A 26,182-nucleotide genomic window follows, 5' to 3' on the forward strand; every position below is an offset into this window, starting at 1 on the left:
AGATCAATATGAACAATACCCTGTTTTCGCCTCTCATTCCTATGTGTACACACCCTTCCTAAAAGAGGGAGTCTCTTATTATCAGTGTGCACATTAATTCAAGCAGGGTTTCTCACCTGGGTAAAGAGAGACATTTCCTAGGTAACTGCGAAGTCATCAATTTTTAAAGACATGGATCATTTAACCGAGATCAATTAAATAAAACAATGTGTTAAACTAAGTTATCTCAAAATTCAGAGATTTGGAACACCGTCAGCCTTCATGGTATAAAATCCCTCCTCTAAACAGCTTGTTTACCTAGTGATCCTGAGTTTTAAAAACCAGTTGAGTTTAGGATGATCCATAAGACTAACTGGACTGGGACTCTTTGGGATCGGGGTTGGTTTTCCTTGCAATGAAGTAAAAACTATTAATCTTGAAGAAATGCAAAGAGTGTGGGTATCCCTTTAAATCCTTCTTCCATGCTTTTGGCAGCATTCTGCTGCTTTGGACAATACTGAGATAATAGAACACACACTCACATGACAGTACATTGGTAGGAAAAGAATTTTAATTAAATAAGACCATGTCAAAACATTACAGTAGCAACAGCATTTCAAATATGTGGGGCAGTTGAGGGAAATTGGGAAATTAGAGAAGAAAACTTTTTTTTTATATTGGTGTCTGTACCTATTCTGAAGACCATGAGAATTCCCCTTTAACATTTACTGTCTGCACCAAAAATCCCACAGCCTCTCAGAAATCCCTAGCAGGTGCTATTGGATTGAGCATCCTGGAATGATCTAAAATCTGAAAACATATTGTCTGGACTCAAAGAGACGTTTCTATTCTATTCATTTCTATTCCAAGTGTTTTTACCACAAAGACTGAGCTTAAACAACATAAAGGCAATCAAACCTAAAAATAACATTGCCAAAGAACTCTCAAAAACCCAGTTTTCCCCTTGACAATTATTCACCAAAAGATGAGTAATTGCAAAATGATTACCTTATTAATTAATGAGGAACTCCCTCATTAGTATACCAGAATAACTTTTCACCAGATACACGAATGTGATCATAATATTTCCCTGATCCATTGCTATGGATATTAACATAAGAATACAGTTGTTTACAAATTCTCATTTGTACTTTCTAAATGAGCCATGTATCAAGACAATGTCAGCAAGTTCACACTTAATAGACAACAAACATGTCTTGCAGACAGTCCAGAACATCCCAAAACAGTGCAGTAAATTTCAAAACGTCTTATGAAAGACAGAAATAGACTTATAGATACGTCTAAATAGATAAAAGGATTCCTTTGTATTTCTTGAATGTATAGGTGTAACAGCTGCAGAGGAATGCCCTTTCCTTTCAAAAGATTCAGCAAAAGAAAGAATCCTAGAGTAAAAACAAATGGAAAATTTTCAAGCTTAGTGCCTCATTTTACAAAAGGTCAAAAATAAAGCTGCAAATAATAATTGACTGGATGCACTAATTAAAGCTTGAATTCAAAATGTCACTATCTCCACTAAGAATCCTAGGCCCTACCCCCACATAATCCACTGAAACCTTCAGTGCCAGAAGAAACCTTAACTACAGTACCTGCAAATCAATCACCTTGGACCTCACCACTGAATACAGTATAGCAATACATATCAATACATGTTATAAATAGCATAATACATATCTCAGTATCCCTAAAAGAGCCCTTCTTGTTCATTCAACTCCAGGCGATCACAGTGCAGTCCTGGGGCATTCTGTGATCAGGTTCAGCCAATAAGAAAAGCAACTGGATCTACCACCCAGGATGACGAGGACTTCACTCAAATCCATCACCTTCACTCATACCAAAGGGTCAACACATAGGTGTTTTCACAAAGGAAAAACAAATACAACAGACCGAGCAATCTACCCGTCACCCACACAGGCAGGCTAGAAACACACTTACACACAAATACCTTTTAATCTTTAATGTGCTCTCACTGAATTACCAAAACACAAACTGGCCTAATCTCGGGCAACAACTGTGGTAAATGTGGTAAGATGTCTACTGTTCAGCAGTTAGTTATCCACCTTTTATAGTCAGCTAATCACTGAGGTGCAAGCTTTTGATACCGGGTCTCTGTTCTTCTTGTATGGTTTATTTTGGCTTTGTTGATGTGCTGTACTGAATTTAATAAAAGATGGCCACAAAGCAGAAAGAAATTTCAATGAATGGTATAAATAAAAAGTAACGTCAACCTCCTTTTTCAGAAAATGGAAAATTGAAGGCAGTTTCTAACTAGTCCAAAAACACCTGGAAGGGACTTAATAACTTAAGGTGTGCCACACCTGCAGAAGAACGCCCTTTTCTTTCAAAGCTTTAGGTTCTATTTTCATTCTGATGACTTGTATTGACTTCAAGTTTGCTTTTTGGACAAAGAAAATAGGCTTAAGAAATTCAGAATGCATTGTTTTTACAGAACTCATGGGGCTGATAGTGAGTGAATCACTGGCGTGGTGAAGTCACTGCAGCGTGACCTCCAGTTGACTTTAAGTGGATAACTTTTTCCCTGAACTCTCTCAGCATTAGTTGGGGCAAGTCATTCTTCCTTCATTTGCAGTCTAGACCTTTTTTCGTCCATGTGGATATGATTTATACTCTCTAGCTAAGAAAGAAAAAAGATTAAAAAAACACAGCAAATCCCAAAATAGACAAACCTTGTGGCACAGTTTTTTTAACTTTAACTAAAGGTCTTAACAGAAGGAAAACAAAAAAACTAATGAATATTTGCTGTCATGCTTTACATATAATGCTCTACTGCACATATCTCAGTTTCTTAAGTTAATCAATCTGGATATGTGGAACCCTAGGATACTTTTATATTCCCACCTTGATCAAATAAAAACTGACCCATTTTACCATCTGCAAGTTACAAACCTAAAACTTCCAGGTGGGTTTCCATTGAAATGAAATTCAGGAAGACAAAAAGCCACCATTAAATATTGATTTTTTTTTCAACTGCCAGACAGGACAAAGATTAATTTAATGTGAGCATAAACCCCAATTCTTGCTTTTGTAATCTAGCTATTTGCAAACAATTAGAATGTTTTAAATCATTGTTTTATATAAAATGTTTTTCAGAGCTCAAGCATCCTTTTTTACAATTCTTTTCTGGCTGAAGGCCGAAATGTGTCACAGAAAGTGTCAGATTGAACCTGTAATTCTCCATAAAAAAGACTAAAAAAAAAACACAAAACAAAAATCTAATAGTGGGAACTCACAGTGCAGTTGGTGTATGCCAAATTATATAACTAGGCCAAAGGTCAAAGCAATTTAAACACAAATGTTACAGCTCTACTGTCTGCAGAACTTCATTCTAATAACAGATAAGGTCCTCATTGTACAAATGAGCCACAGGGGACGCATAACACTGCGTCTTCCACTAACAAGACGTTTTAAATGAAACTGTGCCTCTCAGAGGGCAGATATGGCATTTGATTCACTGAAACGCACAACAATAAAACCAAAACGATCGCTGAATTATTTTTATTTCACATGTATTATCCTCCAGAAGGGCAGAAAGCACATGATCATATTTGTTGGAGATCTAGGCTGTGGCGTTCCATCTTGCTATTAGCATTGGCAATAATGAACACCCCCACACACTTTCTGAGAGACTGTACCATGATTTAATCTGCTCCTGCCTTACTAACAGGCTGTCAGGAAAGGCTAAGTCCACCATTTTGCAGTGGAATCAGTATAAAGGATGAGCTGATAGACAGACTCAAAAATATTAATGCAAGAGCTTCAGTAAAAAAAAAAACAGAATATAAAACATGAGAAGCCCCTGCTGGCTGGAGATGATGCAGTCCACCTACACAAATAAGTCAGACTGAAGGGAGGGAAATCTATTTAAATGTTTAAAAATAAACTGTTGTTGCCATTCAATTGCCTAGCGACTCCCACTTGGCCATTTTCCCCTAGTGTCAGCAGGCCTCCAGTGTACTGGATATTGCCTGTGCCTTTTTTAAGTACCTTAGATGAGTTGACTTCCATATAACAGGAGTGCACCAACAGCGCTTCTAATAGTCCACTTACAGTACTTGCACAAACCTCACAAACCTCTCTTTTGTGGAAGAAAATAAAAAAGCTTATTTTCCGAAAAGTGTCTATTTTCCTGTAACCATGTCACCAAAGGGCCTTGCATTTCTCAGCGACTGACTTGCTTTTCCAAGGAACAGACTGGCTGTATGAAAACGGTATGTCTTTTGTCCACATTTCTTCCTTCCCACTTTACCCCACACACTTTTTTTTCCAGAAGGAGAGAAAGTGTCTGCATTTAATTAGTGAGTGAGGTCACAGGGAGAAACCATATGATGGCAAGAAAACAGGCCAAGGAATGAGAAATGAAAGTGTGTGTGTGTGTGTTTAAGGTAACCAGGACCAAAAGCACGAGAGAGAATGACGGACAGAAAAAGAGAGGGAAATGAGAAGGCAAGAGACAGGGAGCATTTTGAAAGACAGGGGAGCAAAGGAAAAAAAGACAGCTTTGGCTAGACAGTAGTCCGTAGGATGCAGAGTGCTCTGTGATGTTTACTGTTTAAACAAGCCCTCCATTCCAGGCCCATGACATCACCCCAAGTTGGAAGAAGCCTGTACATATGGTTCTCAGGCTGAGGGGTTTGAGTGCAGTACACTCAGCCATAACAGAGCTTTCTTTCAGAGACAGGCTTACCCTCCCTCTTTCTGCTTAACTCTCCTCTAAGAAAGGAAAAGCAAGACCGAGTCTGTCACGCTGACAGATCCATGCTTGCACTTCTGCTTAACGGGGAGAGAAAAAAAAAGTTACATCTACCAAATAATAATTTGGATTTTGAGTTCATCGGGTCCAATGCCAGGTTTACACGAGGGATTAAAAAATAAAACTATGTGCGGTTTCATTTCAGCAACGGCCGAATCAAATACTCAGCTATAAATATTACCAGAGACTGTCATGTAGCAGATGTTTCAATGAAACATCTTTATTTTTTTTTAAAAAAAAAGAAAGAATCCCCTACAGGAAATGTATATAAAAACTTACTTACCAATTAACCTTACTTCACATCATGCATTTTTTTTTAAACAAAGAGAAAAACACACTAACTCAATACTATCTCCAACTTTATCTTTCTCCCCATCTCTCTCAAGAGTCAATGGCTTCTGGATGCAAGCTGAAAATGCAATCTGCCACAAGGCACAAAGACATGCTTCAGTTTAATTAGGCCGGCTGGCTTCCGTGCTGTGGGAATCTGTTGTTCTAAACTCTAGGAGACACGGCAGTGGAAAGTATTTACTGAGCGTCCAAACTTTCAAATGGTAGACGTGATCCCCCAGCTGGAGCCGTCCCGGTCAAGAGCCAGTGTGAAGCGAGTCTGCTGGACGCCCGCGTTCTAAAAAAACAAACCTGAAGGGACACCCAGGGAGACTCTAGACTGCCAGGAATGCCTTAGCTGTCAGCTTCGACAGGAGCCTACTGTATTGCTGAAAAGATACATCAGGCAGACATTTTGGTTGACAATTTAAAAGCATACACACAGAGCTGAAAAGAACACAGCTCATCTTAACACAGTCTCCCTTCAAAAAAGGAAAATAAAAACAAACAAAAAACTTGAAAGATTAGAAAAAACACTGCTAAGGCGTCTTAAGGTGCTATTCCACTTTTTTAAGAGCGTTCAACCCTGACATCTTGTGGTTGCAAACATAAATCACTCTTTGAGATTCCCAATTAGAAATGGGTTAGGCTGCCCTCAGGGTCAAAGGATAAGGAATAAAATGCCTTTGGAAATGTATGCTTTAATTTTCCCTTTTTTAGCAAGTATCACAATGCACATGCTTACACAGAGAAACAATTACATCCAGCATGGTCTAGATAAAACCAGAGGAACACCAGGCACAGCCTTAATCAGGTTCAGCCTGGAAGCCAATATCAACAAACCATCTGGCTGGCTTGAACCATGTTCTTTAATCCATTCAGCATGTTAGAACAACACAAAAAGCAGTCAGAAAACTATTCTGTTAGAGTTGTTGTTAAGGCAACTACATGCAATACTGGAACTGAATTGGTACAAAGCCCTACAAAAACAAAACCCCAAGACTGTGTATTTGTTCTTATCTCATATCAGTGCAAGTTTCCACAGCTGACAAACAGTATCTTCAAAGACTGATGCCTGTCAGAAACAATTAATGAGAAGGTGTAAAAAATATATATACTTTATATCAGCCACAACTATCAGCAATAACTTCAATTTTGCCCAAATCCATGTGGTACATTAAAGGTTATAGAAACAGCTAGTGTTTTGTACAGCATTTTCCCAGTGTTTAAACGTAGGGAATAACTGAGAAAACCAGCAAGCGGGAAGGGAAATTAGGGCAGAAGACTGTAGGGTCTTGGAGTTCCAGAACATTTTCAACTCTAAATAGCAAACATTCCATCTGCTCACCAGCTGTGCATCCTAATCCCTTTCACAATTACTGCTTGCTCCACTCCATGAGAACTGACAAACCCCCTTTCTTTCTCCATGCCTTATTTCACACACTTTGGCAGAGCTAATTCCTAAAGGCACATTTCCACTGTACGAAAGAAAAGGGAAAGGGGTTTGGGAAGGGTGGAGGCCGTTCCACTGCTAAACGGTCCTGTGCAGGAAACAAACATGCTTGTTAGGACGCTGGCTGAGTTGAAGACTTCCGTCTTCGGTAACTTTGAACACTAAAGGGTGAAATTGAGACGTTTACTGATCTGACCCCATCCGTTAGGGAAGTTAGGAGTGATTTGAAAAGTTAAAAAAAAACCCACAAGCAACCCGTGATTCAGGCCCACTGGAGTCACAAGGTAAAGGTAACTGCAGGATCAGATGCATATGTGTTGAAAATGCCTCAAACAGGAACATGCTATTGATTCATTTATCTTTAATCACTCCTAATAATTATAGTAAAGTATTTTAGTAAAGTATTCCATGTCCTGAAAAGAGAGGGTTACGGTCCATTCACTTTTTTTCTGTTTGTTTCAGGCATCTTTATTGAAAGATTTCAAGTGAATCCACAGAAAATCCCCTAAATCAAAGTGCTCAATGTCAAAAGGGTACAAGGAGCTTCCAGAGCACCTCAGATAGGCCTGGCACTTGATATTCTATATCATCCGTAAATGGCACCAGATTGTCTGCTTGCATATTAAGCTTACATTTTTACAGGTTTTTTTTGCAGTCTTTCAGACAGCCTTTCCCTAAATTGCAAATACCACATGAACGCGAGCATGCTGTGAGTACTAGACAACAACTTTCACAGCAAAGAAATGTCCTGCGTTCAGCACTGACAGAGACAAGAAACGTTCACAGTGAGCAAGGCCTTCCTGGAAACAGACTGGAAAGAACAGAGGTAACAGACCTAGTTTGTAACACATGTACAGAAACGATAAGAAATGCTGGCTTGAATTTGAACAGCGAAGCACGGTTATGAAAATGACAACTCATCTCACAAGCCAATTGCTTTAGTTGTTTCCTATTTGTTTCTTTCATTCATTACAAGGTTGTCATGACTGAATCAGCCTTTATTACTGTTTTTGTAACATTAAGAGACACTCAAGAGACTTAGTTTTCTAATCTTGTCTCATCACAGTCCTTCACTTCAGCTGTGAAATATTCAAACGCATACAGAGTACAGAGATTAGCTTCTATGCCAGTATTGACTCCTGCCCTTTCAATCAACAGACACAGGAATGTCTTGGACACATAATGACTGCTGATGTAGCATACACAAGGACAGCTATTCATTTGACTACATTTATGAATAAAAGTTTTCAACTTTTGATTATTTTTTACATAGCTGGTGAAAGTCTATTTTTAAGTACAAAGAAAAAATAATTTCTCAAAATGGGACTTTAATGTTTCCAGACGTTAATTTGAAATAATTACACAAAAAGGAGAGACATGCCTGAAGGCTACTCTAGAATTTCATGGTCTTGTTTTGGGAAGAGACAGATTAAAGCTTTGTTTATAGCAGATCGAGATGCTAAAAAATGAATTAAATAACTGCGTTTGCTAATATGGCTCATTGCCATGCAAATAAAATTCCAACAGGAATAAACAGTTTAAAAGAACAGCTTTGAATCCTTAATTACAGCCAAAACAGATGTGAGTCTGAGTAATTTTATGTTGCTGTAAAATGAGGAAAAACATCCTTCAGAAAATACTCTCTTGTGCGACCCTTCATTTTTTCTATACTCCAAATGGCTCTGTATTACTTGCTTTAATGGTTTACCTGAATGATAATTTTTTTTTATCAAATGGCATCCTTTATCCATTTTTTTGTTTTCATACCAAATAGATGACATATAGTTAGCATTCTACAAAGCTGTCAATTTTAGTTAATATTAAAGAAAGGCATGAGCCTAACGAATTCTAGAAAAGTGAAGACTTACAGAAATATTACATTATGAAAAAGTAACAATGTCTCAATAGAAAGATACAATGTACTCGAATTAATGGTGACATTGACATATGGTGACATAAACATGTTCACTCTACTTCAGACAACCACAAATGGTGACTAAACAGTGCCAGTGTGAGAAATAAAAAGAAAACATCCTGTTTTCTTTTATTTTTTAACAGTACACAACTGTGCTGGGGAGGCTCTCTTAGTGCTCTGTTGTGACTTAAGTTTAAACTCCGCAGGGGTTCAAAGCAATTTGCAAACTTTTACCCTGTGAATAACAAGCAGTCAAACTAGACTTCAATCCAGTACAACACCTACCCCCCCATACCAGAAACTATTGCCCCCAATTGAAAAAATAAAAAAGGGATACTAGTGGTAGACATTTTTTAGCAACTCCAATCATCTTTGAGGCTTCTGACAAAAAAAAATCAAACACTTGCCCTGCTGTGAAACAATTTAATTTTCTGTCCTATTACTTTTTAATTATAATTTGCTCTAGGGCACATATTCAATTGAACTGTCAAATCCGTCTGACCCAAAGAATTTGTATCCTACCCCCAAAAAATGGCCGGCTGTGTCCCATTGCAGGCTTTGTCTGGTATTTCTAATCTTAACTGGACCCAACTCCAACTGGGGCTGATGGTTAGAAGCTTGATTAGACACCCGCAAATGTACTGCTTTTTCTGTTTCTTCCAGGCTCTGTTATTACACACGCACAGAGAAAAAGAGGAAAAAGTGAAAGCTGTGCTTCTCCGCACCAGTCAGGTAGTGGGATCCCACAGCACCATCCCTATGACAGGCCATGTGGAATGACAGCCCAGAGTCTGCCAAAATCATAACCTCGGGTACAAGCTTGATGCTTACATATTAATCAGAAAAACTAGACTGCCTAACAGGAAAGGACTCCACAAAACTTTCAAACTTTGTCATGGCAAATGTGTGTGTGTGTGTGTGTGTGTGTGTGTGTGTGGTCTATGAAAATGGATGAGTGAAGAGGCGAGAAGTACTGAAGAAGAAAATATGACATAGCAGCTGAAAGGCCAGCTGTTATTCCAAGGAACATGCAGAGGTTAATTCCACCGTGTAAAGGAAAAACTAAGAGTAAAAAACACAACGTTTTGGCTGAGGAGCCTTCTTCAGGTGTCTCTTCTGCACCCTATTTAACATTACTGGCCTGTCTAGGCCTTTGGCTAAGTTTGCAGAGACAAATCTGTGTTTGCAATATCATATATTATCCATTCACACAGCCGGTCAAACTCATAAATCATATCCCCTCGTGAATTGATCATATTTGCTCTCTCTTCAGAGGCAGAAGTATAAATGAAGCATACTGTCTCTAGCCTTGGACACATGGAAATTTAGCAAGTCTGTGACTAAACCCCTTGAATAGTATTCAGTGTGTTTATGAATAAGAAAAAGTGTTTTTAGAAAACATTTAAAAGAAAAGCTGAAAAGTACTTTGCAGAAACAGGATCAGAATATCCCATGTACTTAAATTTTGTCTTTGTATAGCACAAGGTCTGTGCTCTTTATATTTGTATATTTCTCACTTGATATTTTTTACAAGATATAACAATAAAAAGTGCAAAAATGTTTCATAACATAAGGCCTGAGATACAGTTATGTTCTTAAGAAGAGTGTATAAGGGTTGCTCTAATTTGTAAACGCAAACAAGTTGGTGGGTGGGTGAAAACACTGAGGAAAAAATGTGAAAAGTGTATTTTAAGAAGGAAATATCTGAATTTAATAGACAGCTTGCAACAGAATTTCCACGATGTCATGATAAACTGAAGAAAATACTTGCAGAAGCCAAATGTATCTATTGCCTCCTGCGGAAAATTCAAGAAACTAAAAACCAAGTTGACTTGACTGATCCAGTAGAAAAAAAAAACGCTGGTTAAAATACACTGAAAGTTAAGTAGCAGTGTACTTCTCTTATTACTGTACTAAACAAATTAAGACATGTCCTGAGCTTCATGATGATTTGTTAACAGCTCAGTGTGTTCAGTGCTTATCATTCCCCTGGTTGAACTGGCAATCGGGCTACAACATTTCCAGTACTCTGACGGAGCACTTTTTTTCCCCCTCTTTTTACTTTTTTTTTTTAAAGGAAGGTCAGCTTTGTTTCTGCAACATGAAACAACCTTATCTAACCGGGCAGGTGCACACTTTAATAATTCAGTCTTGCATATTGACTCGATGAGAGATCATGTCAAAAACTCTGTATTAAATACCCACGCTCTCCCCCCTTTGCAAAGTCTCTGAGCCAACATGATTTGACAAGAAACCCTGTATAAAATGTCACCACAGGGGGGCTTTGAAGGCGTGTGCATATCAGAAGCAAGGCTAAATGAGGTTCTTCATTGGGAAAATGTGCGACTCCTAAGGTATGCCGGCGGCCACTACCTGGGCACAAGTGCTGCATTGTGAACAAGGAAAACGATAGTGCCCCAGCAGCTTCCAAATATCTGGTTACTATGACAACACCACTGCCCCCTCTTTTCTTTTCTCTGAAGAAATAAGAGATTTCTGACAGAAAAAATGCTATCCCGGTGGGAATTAGGGCACATGTAAAAGTGCAGCCTTTGACAAAGGGCCACTCTCGGCAGATGAACAAGAATAAAAAGGCAACTTCTTTAAGTGGATTTCATTTACAACCAGTTAGCCAACACCTGATCACACTTCACAGTGACGGAAATTCCAAAGCAATCACTTGATTTCACACCGTTACTAATTTCTATATACTGTACAATACCAAAAGATAATACTGGTATGATGCTGCTATGATTACTATTTTTGTATATTATTTTGACATTTTTTTCCATAATGAAATAAACTAAAATTAATGGTGAACTGTGCTTACTTTTGAATGATGATTCATTCCTATTAAAACTGCTTTGTTGTCTCAAGATTTTGGGTTCTGCCATTCTTGTTAAAAAAATGAATCCAGTTTTTGCTGTGGCAGCTCTCTTCATTAAAAGATTGCTCCTTCAAGGCTGACTGCAGAATTATCCTCATTACAAAAATTAAAATAATCATAATTATAGGGGGTTCAATTAATCATTGCAATGTGAATGGCATTTTCATCTGTAACATCATCATCTTTCAAAAATTATGCCTCATGTTAGCATTTAATTGATGCCATTTTCCCAGTATCAATCAGACAAGAAGACAGGCAATTTGCAAAGACAATAAAAGAAAATAAATCCTGAGGTAAAAAAGTCTGGTAAAAAACGATACTTTATGAGATTGCTTCACAATCCTGTAATTTACTGAATTCATTATTAAAGGGTCCATAACGAAATGTGAGACTTGATTCTGTAAATGTGGTACTTTCCATGGTCAAATTTAGCCTGTAATTAAGCTAAAATAAGTCACGTAAACTATTTAAAATCTAAATGGAGAGAAATTATAGAACATAGGCTTTTATCAGCACAAATTCTCACCCCACTTACTGTTTATTTTGTTTAATTAACAATTAACTGTCCACTGACACTTTTGCATATGGCAGTCTATGGAATGATTACTACAAGTGCTTCAGTACAGTGCTCTTATCTGTTCTACTTTATTGACATGGTTTCACTTCTTGCAGTCTCCTAGCTATACTAACAACATGGGCACAGGCGAACAGGTCTGCACTCGTCGTTTCAAAGGCATTTTTTTAAAGGCTTAGCTTTCAGCTGCAACAGTGGTTGGAAACGCATCTAAAGAGTGTTTAGAGGAAGAGTAGAGATCATTCAGCAGCCCCTCAGACCTGAAGAGATCCCTCAGCAGGTTTGCAGGAAGCCTTTGACAAACTCTGGGGATCGGGGGAGGGCGGGGGGGTGTTACTGTCGACCCCAGCTGGCTGCACCTGCTGACCCATGCCCAGGGAGGTTTCTCACCTGGCACGTCTTGTTCGCTGGCCCTGGGGCTGCTCCTCGCTCGGCGCTCCGTCTTCTTGATGCCTGGGCTGCCTCCCCCTGCCCCATTGTGAGTCTTGCCGTATCCATTGTACACGGCTGTGCAGCCCACGTTGTTTTTGTAGATGGACGCAGGGGGGCTATTGAGCCGGTTCTGCCGGTCCAGCTGCCGTTCTTTCATCTTCTTGGGCTGTGGCTTGTACTGGTCCTCCCTGGTTATGTAGTTGGACATACCGTAAACAGGTATGATCTCTTCAAATGGAGAGAAAACAAAAGAGCAACTTGAGAATGAACGGCACCGTCGGCGGCCATCTACTCAGTAACATAAGGGTTTCCCCGTGAAAAGTCTTTACAATAACAATTAGTGGAATTCGTTTAGGTTCCACTGTGTACAGTATGAGCACCCAGTCTCTCTGTACTAACCCTTATGATACCACTGGGCTCTGCTTTTCATTTCGGCCTTCAATTACACCAATCAAACTCTTATTTTAAGCTTTTTAGCTGTTTGCCCTTCCTTAAAAGTTGCAGATATAATTTACCTTCTAATACACACCTGCTTCAGAGGAGAACACGACTACCGAGGCCTAATTAACAAGTCATTAAAAGATGGCGGGTTCTCTAAAGCGTAGTAGGCTCTTACCTTCCCCATATATTGTTGGAGGAAGGTGGTGCTGTGGAAAGAACTGGGGTGGTATGTCTCCCGGCCCTGTGACGGGAGGGTAGAAGGCTGTATGGGAGTTGGGGATGAAGTGATGGTGGTGGGCGAGGTACGGGGGTATGTGGTGCGTAGGGGAGATGGCAGAAGGGTAGCTGGGGGGGTAGCACTCAGGAGACTGTGGTGTCACTACCACACGTCGCACTCCAGTGTTGTCTTCAATCACCTGTGGACAGAAAGAGGACAATGGTCAGTAAAAATTTACATTTTAATTTTTTCTTTCCAATTGAAGAATGGCTGCAACAATAAAGCTGTATTAAAGATTTTCATCTTGGTTCGTCAGCTTGAATGTAGCATAATGAATTTGGTCACCTAGAATCAACATATGTGTGACTAAGCAATATTAGCTTATTTGGTATCCTCTATCCCCAGCAATGTTATTTACAAATCTTTTCAATGTAGCAAATATGGCTTGCTAAATCATATTTGGCAATTTTACTGAATTCTTTCAATCTAAGTGGTAGTTGAAATGTCTAATTAATTAATTTAATATATAGGATATTATGCCACCTGCACCTCCATTGACAGATACAAAATTGTAGAAATAAGTATTTACTCCCTTAAAACTCAATAAATTGTGAATTGCACTAAGTATATTACTGTTGCAATAATGCACTTGATCTATTGACAATGAGGAAGGACATGCCCACATACATGCACTGAATAATCTAAACTTAATAAATCAGTGTATTGGGTGCCAAGACACATCTGTGAGTGTCAATGACTATTTGTGTTCTTAATCATGTATGACAAATCCCAGGATTGCATGAATACATTTTATGATTGCATGGCGACTGGATCTTTTTCTAGTGCATGACAGCGGTGTTACCACCTCAGTACCTAAGCAAGGGTAGGCAGGGTCAGTACTCAGATACTTAGAAGCCCTAGTTGTCAGAAGAAAAAGATTAAGCCTTAATTTAAACAGTGAAGTCATTTCTCACTCTCTGGTGATGCGTGATAGCCGTCACATTTCACCCAGGTGGGAGCAGCAATTCAGTGATGGATCAGGTTTGATCCCTTCCCTTATATAAAGTGCGTCTGGACCTAAGAAACTAATTAATTATGCATGTGTGGAATATAAAGCAGCAGCAGTGAACTGTTTTTCCACTGTGATGGAAATATTCGTTGTGTATTTTTCCCCCATAAAGGAAAGGCTGAGCATCCTCACTAAAAAATACATTGTGTACCATCTGTTTGCACCCTCAACCCATGTGTCTATAGCAAGTATATCTATCTGCGTATGACTCTGTTATGAGACTGTCTGCTCAACTTATCTGAGGCTCAGATCATGTTCCGACTTTGCTGGCATTCTCAGCCTGAATAGAAAAACTCTGGATCAGGCTGTTTTGTCGCTCATCTTTCATTAAGCCAAGGTTGACAGAAGGCCAGGAATGTACTGGTCAAGGGCTGGCCTTCCTTTTCAGTCTCTGATAAAGTCACTTTTTTATTCAAATTCCTACGGTTAATTGAGAAAGCAATCACTTTCTGAGAAAACAAAATAAGAATATTTACTTTTCCCAGCCTTGTTTCATCATAAATAAAACAGAACATGTGCTACTTATTTACATATTGAGAATGAATTGTGGTAGCCAATTTAGTACAGTATTATTAAAAGCAGAACACTTGATGGAATGTAAGAGCCAAGAAATGGCAGATATTTTTTTTTAAACTAAAATCAAGTGTTTTGGGTTTTGGAAAGCTTGAAATGAACAAAAAATGAATGCAGGTGCAAACAGTTACTGTAAAAGGTAAGTGAGAAAAACCTGTCTCAAGTTTATATGCTCTAATGCCAAGCACATTCTGATTCAGCACTTCATAAAGTCCTGTAATTTAAGTGTTCATTCAAATGAATAACCAAAGAGCAACTTTAAACTGAAAATGTCAGTTATAGTAATATGTAACATCATATGATGACAGCACCATAAATATACAGAAAATTAGAAAGTAATTTATTAGTCTATTAATGCATGCATGTTTTTAGAAAAATAAAGTTTATGAATTTCAGATATTAATGCTTTCAGTATAATTTTGAATAGTTTGTCATTCGCGACTGATTGTGACATTCAAGGACTAAATCACCTTAGTAGTGAGAAATTGGATTGGGCAGGGGTGACGAGGCGATTTAATATAGATAAAAGAAAAGGAAGAAAAAAGAAAAATGGAAATAGCACAGAACAAATGCCCCACTTAAGTGTGATATCCACAAGTTCACAGACATTCTGGGTGACCACAAGGTCAACATCATCATTTGAGTGTGAAGGGTTATCTAGTCACTACAGAACTATACTTTTAGTAGAAATTGATGGCATTTTGTTTGCAAAGAATAAACTGCTCCTGGAATGCATCTTGCTCTTCCTGATGTGAGGGCATTCCAAAAAAAAGCAACCAACACCCTTGGTTGCTCATGTAATAATGGCTTCCATGCATGATGAGAATGTAATAATGATTCTACCGACTTGCCAAACATGAAAATGAGTATGAATTTGTTATAATCCGTGGCACATAGGACAGGTACGTGCTTCTGAAAGTGCTATGAGAAGAATTGGACAGAACTCCACCAGACAACATCTGCAACATGGATCAAAGCAAGTGTCACAGATGAAGAGCTTGTATCACTTCCAACAGTGGGCACACATACTACTAGCTTATGTATTTCACAGGAGACCACCTGTTAATAAACCCTGTAGGTAACAAATTTATGACAAATTATGTCATGTCTGATCATTACAATGACCAAAAAAAACATTTCTTTTGACGAATAGTATATATTAACACAAACAAATACACAACTTGTGTGTAGATACAGCAGAAAGGTTTTATTAAATGTATTCCCTCAATAATCTTTCTGACTGAAAGAGGAAACTCAACGAAGACCTAAACGATTGTTTATTAGAACACAAATATTTTGGCCGACAGCGTGATTTGTCATTTGGTTAAATTACATCAGAAGACTAATGCCTGTGGATAGCAGGAGGAAGTGGGATCACAGTAACTCTCTCAAGGGAAACGACTGCAAACACATTCAATGTTAACCCTTGCAAAAAAACTGCTTGTCCTCTTGCCTTCTACACACATCAGGATGTGGAAATGCTCTCTCTCCATCTCCCCAGTTTCTGAACGATGTTTATACAAACATGACTCAGCAAAAAGTGTTGCTTCCCGCTTGCACTTGGCTCTGATACGTGTTTGTCCCCGATTCACAGAAGATTAAATGAATTTGAGACAATTAACAAATGGGACACCCGAGAGATACTATTTCACATCACTTGTGTAATGTATCTTTCTGCTTTGTCTTTGTTTGTTTCTTCACGTCACTGTGCTAAGTCTCCATCTGTGACTAAACTCTTAAAAAACCACTGACAGAATTTAAATCCTCTACTTCCTCAGGAGGTAGAAGAATAGGAGGGAAGAGGTGACTAATGACATTTAGTTATGTAACACATCCCTAATTGTTTTTTTCCCTTTGGTTTAGACTGTTCTCTAAAACACCAGCTGATACAACTGAACCAATGGACATAACTGAAGATGAGATTTTTTACTGGCTTTCAAGGTTGAAAAGCAACCAGCTTCCATTTCTAGCCAAATGCAACATTTGAAATACACGTGTAGAACAATCACTTAGTGAGCTGGCAAGCACTGTGTTCTGAAGACCACATTTTTTTTTTACCTTTCCTGGGACATAACAGCAAAAATCAGCATTCATAGACAAATAACTGCAATTGGTTTAAATGCCCTAAGTATCTTCTCAAAAATGAAGTTTGAAGTGCAACAAATTTAATTTGTTGTAAAGGATCCACACATGGACATGGTCTGAGATAATTACGTGCAAAGCTATCTGAAAAGGTACATTACAGGTCACCAGTTTTTAAAAGATCCAAGATTATTATTAACAGATAGTAGGTATCCACAAGGCACTGTACTTCCTTTCAGCACTTTGAGACAGGCTTTTAATTTCAAAAACTAGATGAGGATTTTTAGAAAGGCAACAGGTTTTCAATGGTTTTTATTTTGTACTTGTGGGAAATCAAGTAAAGATGCAGCAGATGCACAAAATGAGTTACCATCACACCAGTAAAAACAAGAATGAAGTTCTAAACAGAAACATGCTATTTTTATTTCAGCATCACACCATCAGCATTCATTCCCCTTCACAAAACAATGACTGTGGATTTCCCAGGCTCAAAAGCACAAATTATTTTGTGTCAATTAAATGCGATGACCTGAAATGTCATCGCTTTCCACTTGAAGCGGCACACACCTGCACGGCACACATATTGAAACAAAAACCTGCTTGACTGTAGAGTACTGCTATTACTGCTAGCTATTATACACTGTCTGCTTCTTCGGTGCCCAGGAGATGCACCCTTCCGCCCTGCAGCATACCTGATCATACATCTGAGTTAACATCTCAGGACAAGGGGCGGGGGAACTGGGCTTTTAGTTTGGGTTCACCCATTCGTTCCCTGCTTCATGACTCATCTTTCACAGGGAGCAAAACAGGCAAGGGGCCGAGAAAACATTGGGCTGCTCATTCATTTGCAGCTCCCATACACAGAAATTACAGATGGCTTTTTCACCTTACAGTACATAAAAATGTTATACTGTTAGATTAGGATGGGATGCATACTTTCGGTAGTGGGGAACTACACTGAGTTAAGCTATTTTATCACTTTCAGAGAGAGAGAGAGAGAGAGCTTTACTGTGGGAGGCACCAGTGTGGGCTCTGAAATTACGGTGTGAAAACACTGAAATCAAATGGAGTAGGAAGGCTCTTTCTTTAAGCGGTTGCGTACAGTCCACATTGGGCTCACTTGCTTCTAGAGCTGAGGGAGAGTGTGCAGCTGCACCCCAAGAACTGCTTTGGTGTTAGATTTCACCTCATTGTAGAACAGGGGGAGATGAAAGCCCATTTGTGATTACTGAATGTCCCCTTGGATGGGGAATCACATTGCCAGCAATGTAATACATCAAAAATGTCACTTCTCTGCTTATAAACTTCTTTTTAGCTAAGGAATTTTAATTTTAATTTTATAATTACACTATTAACAGTTTTCTACAGCTATACAAAAAGGCTGACTTAGAAATTCAGAAACAAGTTATACGGTGACATTCAATCCACCTGTGTCATGTATTTTGTCAGTAAAATGTTCTTGGATTTTTATGCTCAGGTAAAAAATCATTTTAGTCAACCACAACTACTAATTTAAGAATTAATTTAAGATATGTGATGCTGTCAGAATATTATCAATAAATAATGGTCATTTTTTGTTTACAAGACAGGGGTAAAAATTGTGGATATGTTTGGGACAGCAGGCCACGCAAGAAGGGTTAACGTAAGAAGGGGAGAAATAAGTGTCAAACACAAAAGGAAAGAGTTCACAGGCAAGTTGGCTGAGGGGAATCCAAAGAAAATATGACATGCAGATCCACAAAAGTTTAATAGCACTAAACCTGAGGGAACAAACCCTGCAATTAGTGTTTTATATTTTTCACATCCTGTTTTTTAAAACTAATTCACTCCACTAGTCTCAAAGCATCAATATAATTAGTCATTATTAAACAATCATTGTAGTAAACAGTGATACTTTAATCATTTTGATCATCATGAAGTATGCAATCCACAGATAAACAGCACTACAGACAGATGTGGACATCTAACATTTACTTCCTAGTGAGGAGTTACAGGAGTGAAAAAAGACATCGGATTAATTTCTTTAAAAAGTGTCAGAAAATATTTAATTGATTGTATTAATCCCTTGTTATTTAGAGCACGTGTGATGAGATATTTATTATTATGTCCCCTTTCACTTACTAATCACTAAATAGAATACTGCAGTTCAGAAAATTAAATAGGGAAATGTAATCATTAAAACTTTGTTAGAAATAAAAGTCCACATCTATGTTGGAATAAATGCCACAGTCTCTTTTCCTTAAGAATAGTCTATTGTTGTGTTGTTGACAATTTTATGTTGCTTTTATGACGTTGCACCGATTCTTCTGTACACATTCACTCAAAGAAGCAGTTTAATGTAGTTGGAACAGTAAATTCATTTTTAGAGTTTCAGAAGATTTACACTGGATGCATCAAATCTACCCTTCACATGTACTTGAGGCAAAGTTCTCTGCTTAGAACAGTGTAGAATCTGAAATTTCAGGTGATGTAATACAGGGAGTTTTTCCTTCTCTGTTTCAGCTGGAGGTCTTTTATTTAGCCAATTACTACATCAAGAGTAGGAGCTCACACAGGTTCTTCAACTTTCAAGCTCCTTCTTATAGAACTGCCTGAGAAATTACTTCAGATGGCCTAAAATGGAAACTATATAATGTTTACTTTCCCTGACTCACCACTTCCCTCCTAGGGTTTTCACATTGTTGTTTATAGCCAAGAAGGTAGTTTTTGTATGAAGGTGTTATGCAAACATACTCTACTGTATTGTACGGTTTCTTTTACCCAGAAATATCTTTTGGATCTATCCCACACTATTACTTTGGATCAATCCTTTGGGGGCAGAGCCATGGATGTTTAAATAATAATGGCATAATCAGAGTGAAGGTAAGATCATTTATCCACATATGAAATAAACAAAAATTGTTCACCATTAAAAACGCCAAACACAAAATGGTTTTCCTGGCTGACTAGAAGAGAAACATCTCCCCCCTCTCTTCCTCTTACCTGGGAGATGTAACCTGGTGGCACGTGAATTGGTGGAATGGAACCATTGGGTGACATCATCGGAACTTCTGCAGGCCCTGTCAAACAAAGTCAACAGTCAGATCTCTAGAGCAAAGAAAATCCCTTTGTATAAGCCAAAGGAAACATTCCAAGTATTCATGCCATTTATTTTTCCAATGTATATGCAGCATGTTTCACTCCCATTTTTTTTTTTCACGTGTGCAGGGGAGTGTGAAGGCTTTAAGTGAAAAAATAAGTAAAGTAAAACAAACTTGCTTTTTAAGCCAACTCCTATAAAATGAAAGAATCTAGATATTTTCCTTCACTGTTAAACTGATTTAAGAAGGACTTCTCGTGGCTTAAAAGGTTCACCACTCTTAGTGTATGGTGATTATCCACTGTGAAGACATTCACACCTCCATGACCGAAGAAAGACTTGGTTCTCTTGGCTCTGGGTCACCCCCTTCAGTGGAAGTTTTAACTCTTTATGTACCTTTTTGTAGCTTAAAAGACCTGAACAATCTGTGCTTTTTACTCAGCAAACAGAAATCCTAGTCAGATAAAAGGGTCTCTTCTTAAGATGTGACTGTCTTTTTCAGAAAAATGTATAGGCTTGCATTGCAGCTTCATATATCCCTGCACACCGATCTATGGAAACACCACAGCATAAACATATTTGCCTCCATACAATGAAATTTAATTTAAAAAATGTGGGGAGAAAAATAATATAAATATCATTACATCAATAGTATTTTGATACCATTTCTAAAGGATATCTAAAGATGTCCATTAGGAAATACAGTAAAGGCCGTTCAAATGTTTATTTCTAATTTGCTACTAAAGCACTCACAGACGTTATCTAAAATAAGTTAAATTCAATTAATAACCAAAAACAACTTCAAACAACCAGTATTTTGTAAAAGGATTAGCCTGAACGTTATATTTACACGCAATTAAAGAAATGTAAATAATTGGAATGCTTGTAGCAATTACTCCAATATGTTTGGGTTCTGCATTATGTTTAAAGGAAGAGAGTCACAAGACAAGCACTGACTGTTCAACAGAACATAAAATTTAATAGAATTTGAGTAAAAAGTACCACTTAACGATTAACTTCTTTGGCACATTAAATCACAATTACCTAGGATGCTAAAGTACTTATAAAATGGTTGCTATGTTACTGAGTAAGTGTATGTTCAAGCAACTTAAATTCTTTCAGTTTTTCAAAAAATAATAAAAATGAATAATGTACAAAATGACCTTCTGCTTCGCCGAAAAATAAAATCACATTTGGGGGCAAAAATCATCTACTGTTTCTGCTACTACTGGATGGTCAAAATCCCCTGATTATTATCAATCCCATCTGTTTCAAGAACAGAAATAATCTCAGAGATAATGGGTACAAATTTCAATGCTACTGTAGGGCACTCTTCAAATTACACCCAAACAGAAGACTGATACAACTGAGTCTGAGTCCAAGCAGAGTGTCATCTTGAAACAATCACTCTTGAATCGAGGCAAAGGTTTGAAAAACCCACTCTCTGAAGCAATGCAGATTTAAACAATGCACTGCAGGTTAGTGCTCCACTAATTCCACAGCTGCCTGATCAGCCAGCAATAACTCCAGAAAAAATGTCATTGTAACTGAGGGACAGGAGATTTCCCATTCCCTCATCTCCAGTAAGTCCACATCCCATGTATTATAAAACATTACAAAGTAACCTACACTTCATGGAACAAGAGAACAAAAGGTGCCAAAATCTTGGAAATAAGACAGGAGGCAGCGTGGAAAATATTTGTGGTACTCTGAAAGTTCTATTAGCCTTGATCCAGTACAGATGTAGATGTACTTGACGTCTCAATATGGGGTAAGTATTACTTAATGGAATTGCCAGCTTCTGTTTATCAACAGCAAATCATAAAGCTCAGCTGGCAATAAGATCTCCGCTTCAAAACCTCAGCATTCAAATGTTGAAAGTAAATGTGAATTTCTGAGACTTACTGACCCCTCCCCTCCTCTCCCCCTGCTTCTCATCTGCAGCCTGGAATCTGAAATGTCAGATTAACCTCACATACAATATTCTCATAACAGTAACAAAATAACAATATGCAAAAAAAATGTGCACAAATGGAGTAATTTACCTGATAAGACACTTACAGATTTATATTTACATTAACTGATCACAGACCATTCACCTATCAGAGCACTCCCTCATCTTTTCAGCTTTACTCAAAGAAAAACTATTGGCAGCAGGTTACAATTAATCTTGCTGTTTTTATAGGAGAGGAATTCACTTCTGGAAGCTGGAATTAGCATTGGATACTGGCATTTTTGACCTCCTTCAAGACATAGCTGTGAGGTTCAAACCTCAGATTTTTAATGATTAAACAAGACAGACAGTTTTCAATGTTATAAATCTCCACAGATAATACTGTTATTCTAAGTTCTGCGGTAGTGCTTCACAACAGCTTCAGAAGCACAATGTGAAGCTGGCAAAGACATTTCTTATCTCTGGGGGTTTCAACAGTTAGCCTTCTTCTAAGCATGCCACTATAAATCATTCAGCTGGGTTAATGAATTCTACAGTAAGCCTAATATTTTTTCAACATCTACCACACAAAATCTATAACCACTACATAATATCCTGAAACAGCATACCTGTGAAGGCTTAGTGAACAGAAAAGTCATTGATGAACCCGAAGAAAATTTAGTGCACACACCACATTAATCTACCATAACATGGTGGACATACCGTTACCACCACAACAGATTTCTTTGGGGATAGTAGTTTGTCTCTTTTTCAAAGCAGACCTGTTATTCTAATCGGGGCAATGTTTTTTTTCAGTTAACATAGCAGGATTTTCAACATGTGTGATATTCCTTTGCTGTAAACAATTCCAGCAATATATCCTTCCTTTTCAAATTTATACAGCACACAAGTCTAAAGTGTTAGACGTAATGTGTTAGGATAATGCCTCCTTAACAGAAAATGACAAAAACCATCCTTACAATAAAGAAAACATTTTGACAATGGAAGGAAATAAACTTTTAGAGAACTTGGTTAAATAACTAAGTAGGCTATTTCCTTAATTATCGGTATAAAGAAAGAAGCATGCTTTGCAGTTCAGTAGATGTTTTTAAAAACTAGTGCAAGGTCATATTGTTCTCTCTTCTTCACCACAAATGTCCTTTACTAAACAGTTTTTGGACACAAAGGCAAACTGAAACCAACTGGATTAGACACTGAAGCTTACCATAATTCCAAGAACAAAAACAAGCACAATCTTTTTGGTCTAAGGGACCATTTCTTCATATAAACAGGAAATCTGGCTGGAGTTGTTGATTGACAGCCAAGATACAGCGGCAATTTTTCCACTTTTTTAGTAGTACTGTGTTTGAGTGAACACAGAGTATGCAGAAAATTGACAAATGTATAATGTTCATCTGAAGCATTAACTCAGTGGCTTGAGCTGCTAGGCAAACAAAACCACTACAGATCTGCCATCTTCACACGTATACCCTCCTTATTACTTGAGCTCTTTTGTGCTGGTATTCAATACTCATCTAGTTACATGCATGATCATGTCTCAGTTTTATGCCAGAAGAAAACAAACCAAACAGCTTTACTGTGTACCAAAAGTCCATCCAGCTATGTACTTAGTAGTGCACGTCATATTCAAACTTAGTAAATTAACCTGAGAGCAAAACAGACTTATGAAATTATTTCATAACTGATATTCACCATATATTCGAGATATTTCTGAGACAAAATATTTCAAGCTTAACATAGAAAATTATGATAGGAAATCTAATTAACTGATGAAATTACTTAGAGGTACCTGTATAATGTTTAAGCAATAAACTTCGGTGATGTGTGCAACAGACTTCCTCTCAACTTCAAGTAATTATTTTCCTGGAAGAAGTAATCAGAATTCCAGATAACCTAAGCACCATTTAGTGGTATGTAAAAAGAAACACAAAGAACTCATACTGTTTCTGTGTCCACCAATATGCCCTAATGCATACAAATAGAAAAGACAAGGATTTCATAAGGAGAGAGATAATTAACTCTTAATGAAACCTCTTTTAAAACAAGCAATTAACCTTAAAGACATTTTCTTAATAGCCATTAACTGCAATTAATTTTACATATTTAAATTTTCAGTGCTTCTAACTTCTTATAACCATCTTGCAAGACATAAATGAATGGAACAAACAGGACAAAAAAATCAATTCCTCTATATTGATTTTTGAGAGCTAGGTAGGGGTTTTGAAAAAACATCCTGTTATATTTTTTAATCCAGCAGACTCGATGAATGTCTGATTATGCAGAGAAGGAAAATGTTGGATCTCAGTAATGCAAACTAAGGTCATCCCAGGAAAACACAGACATGGCTGCAGCAAAGAATGCGTCACAAAAATAATTCATACTCTGCATACTTTAAATACTACACTGGCAAAAAGATTGCTCTGTCTGGCATACCAGCCATTTCTTTCTTTCTGGAGATTATTGATAACCTCTATCGTGAAATTCATTACTTAAAATTACACGCTTTTTGGTAGACACCATTTTAGTTAGTAATTAATCATTTTAAATTGAAATCCACACAAATGGCTTTGTCAATAATGCAACTTCACCTGGGCAAAAACTTTTTGTGATATACTCTGTTATTGTATAGTTACAATTGTATGGAACTTACAAGGGAATCCTTAGGGCACATATCTGTAATCAGCTAGGGGAAATAAGGTACAAGAGTCATCTCCATCTGCTATACCACAATGTTGACAGGGGCCAGAGTCACTGATTTAAGGTGGAAATTATATGCATAAAGATGAGTAGTAACTGAAATCCCCGTTCATCCATCTTGCAGGAAACACACAAACGGAATAGGATATCTCTACTGTAAGAATCAAAGGGACTCATTGAATAAACCCATTAGTTTGTACAACCAACGCAAAGAGAGCAAATAACAACATTGAGCAATGTCTAGTGTGTGGGTGTGTGTGGGCGGATAAGCATGTGTATTTTAGTATTTTCGACAAAACAAGGCCAGAGAAACGTGTCCTAGATGTTAAGAATAAACATTCAATTTTGTGTAATCACCATAATCATGATATACAAGTCCTGAAAAACATATTATTGGCTCTATTTTTTAACTCATTGACATTTCATGTCAATATAAAACCAGAACAAACACACAGTACTGAGTTCAGTGATCTCTAGTGCTAGAATTGAGGCTCAGATTTAAGGTGAGAGAGCTTCATTGGCTACGACATGTATCGTTAAAGTTGAATCTAATATTTAAATTGTATGCTGAACTTAAAGCATCAACAAGCAAATTATAGTACAGAACACACTTACTAAAACATAACATCAGAAAAGAGTCACAGTGAAGCTTAGCATCAGATGGAGAACAGTCTCACTGAAGAACAGCATCAAAGTGCAGGCTCATCCACTTTTCTCACTGGCTGAGGAAGCAGGTTGGGCAAACTTTCCTTCCTCAGAGCTTAGAACAGATTCCGATGTTTCCAGCTAGACAAGGGAAAGTTGATCAAGCCCATCTGTTTCAACATCTTGAACTAATAAATAAATTGTATAATTTCTCTTTGCAAGCCATTGGTACATGGCATTCTCCCTTTATGGACTAACTTGGGCAAAAACTTGTGGAAAAAAGAAAGTTAGCTGAAAACATTTTTCCCATGGGTTAAACTACACTTCCATCTTTACCAAAATAATGTCAACCCTTTAAAAACACTGAACTTTTTAAATGCATCGGTGTAGAGACATTATAAATGTTCTTCGGTATGCATTCATGATATTTGCAGAAGGCATGATGGAGAATTTTTTTAAATGGCTAATTAGTGCCGATAATGAGCTCAGCCAAAAGGTTCAAGAGGCACAAAGGGGATGTGCCTTCAGGAATTCATTTTCTTCTGCTTAGCTTTTTGATCACTTACTGTTTGGTTTAATCCTGCTACTGCTTTCCAGTTTTGTATGATTTCAATTTTGGAGTCTTTTGGCAGGAAAATAGCTCTGGGGGTAAAACGAATTGGGGGAGAATGCAGAACTCTTCCTTCACATTCCCAGACTCCTCCTTATGTCTTACATTCCCAGACTCCTCCTTATGTCTTAAGGTTTCAACGAATACCTTTAGATTTTTTAAGGAATGCTGAAATATCATCAGAGACTGCTGTGCCAGCACTTTTGGAAACTGCTGTGACACTTTTCATAAATTTGGTAAAGAACATTGGGGCTAGTTAACTTTTAGCCATCTAAAAACAGTGTTGTTGAAGCATTAAACTTTAGACATTTAGACGTTGTAACAACTGTATTTCAAGAGCTTTCATTTAAGTCTTTAAAAAAAGGCTCCTGATCTTATTTGCATAGAATGTCTTTAATGAAGACTAAAAACAAACCAAATCTGTCTCGCTAAGGACACCTTTGGCCTATTAATTTA

The 26,182-nt window shown here is 37.7% G+C and overlaps 1 protein-coding gene across 3 annotated transcripts in view; it reads right to left on the reverse strand.

Annotated features, from left to right (window-relative positions):
- Positions 1–26,182, reverse strand: part of LOC148836714 (fibronectin type III domain-containing protein 3B-like) — a 161,631-nt gene that overhangs the window by 58,743 nt on the left and 76,706 nt on the right. For all 3 annotated transcript variants that reach the window (XM_088913964.1, XM_088913966.1, XM_088913965.1), the window contains exons 4-6: positions 19,724–19,800; positions 12,976–13,216; positions 12,318–12,587 (exon numbers count right to left, since the gene is read on the reverse strand). In XM_088913964.1, coding sequence (XP_088770090.1) covers positions 12,318–12,587; positions 12,976–13,216; positions 19,724–19,800 — 588 coding nt within the window. The remainder of the gene's footprint in view (positions 1–12,317; positions 12,588–12,975; positions 13,217–19,723; positions 19,801–26,182) is intronic.

The sequence above is a fragment of the Atractosteus spatula genome, chromosome 4 (assembly GCF_055471065.1).
Source record: "Atractosteus spatula isolate fAtrSpa1 chromosome 4, fAtrSpa1.hap1, whole genome shotgun sequence".
Lineage (NCBI taxonomy): Eukaryota > Metazoa > Chordata > Actinopteri > Semionotiformes > Lepisosteidae > Atractosteus > Atractosteus spatula.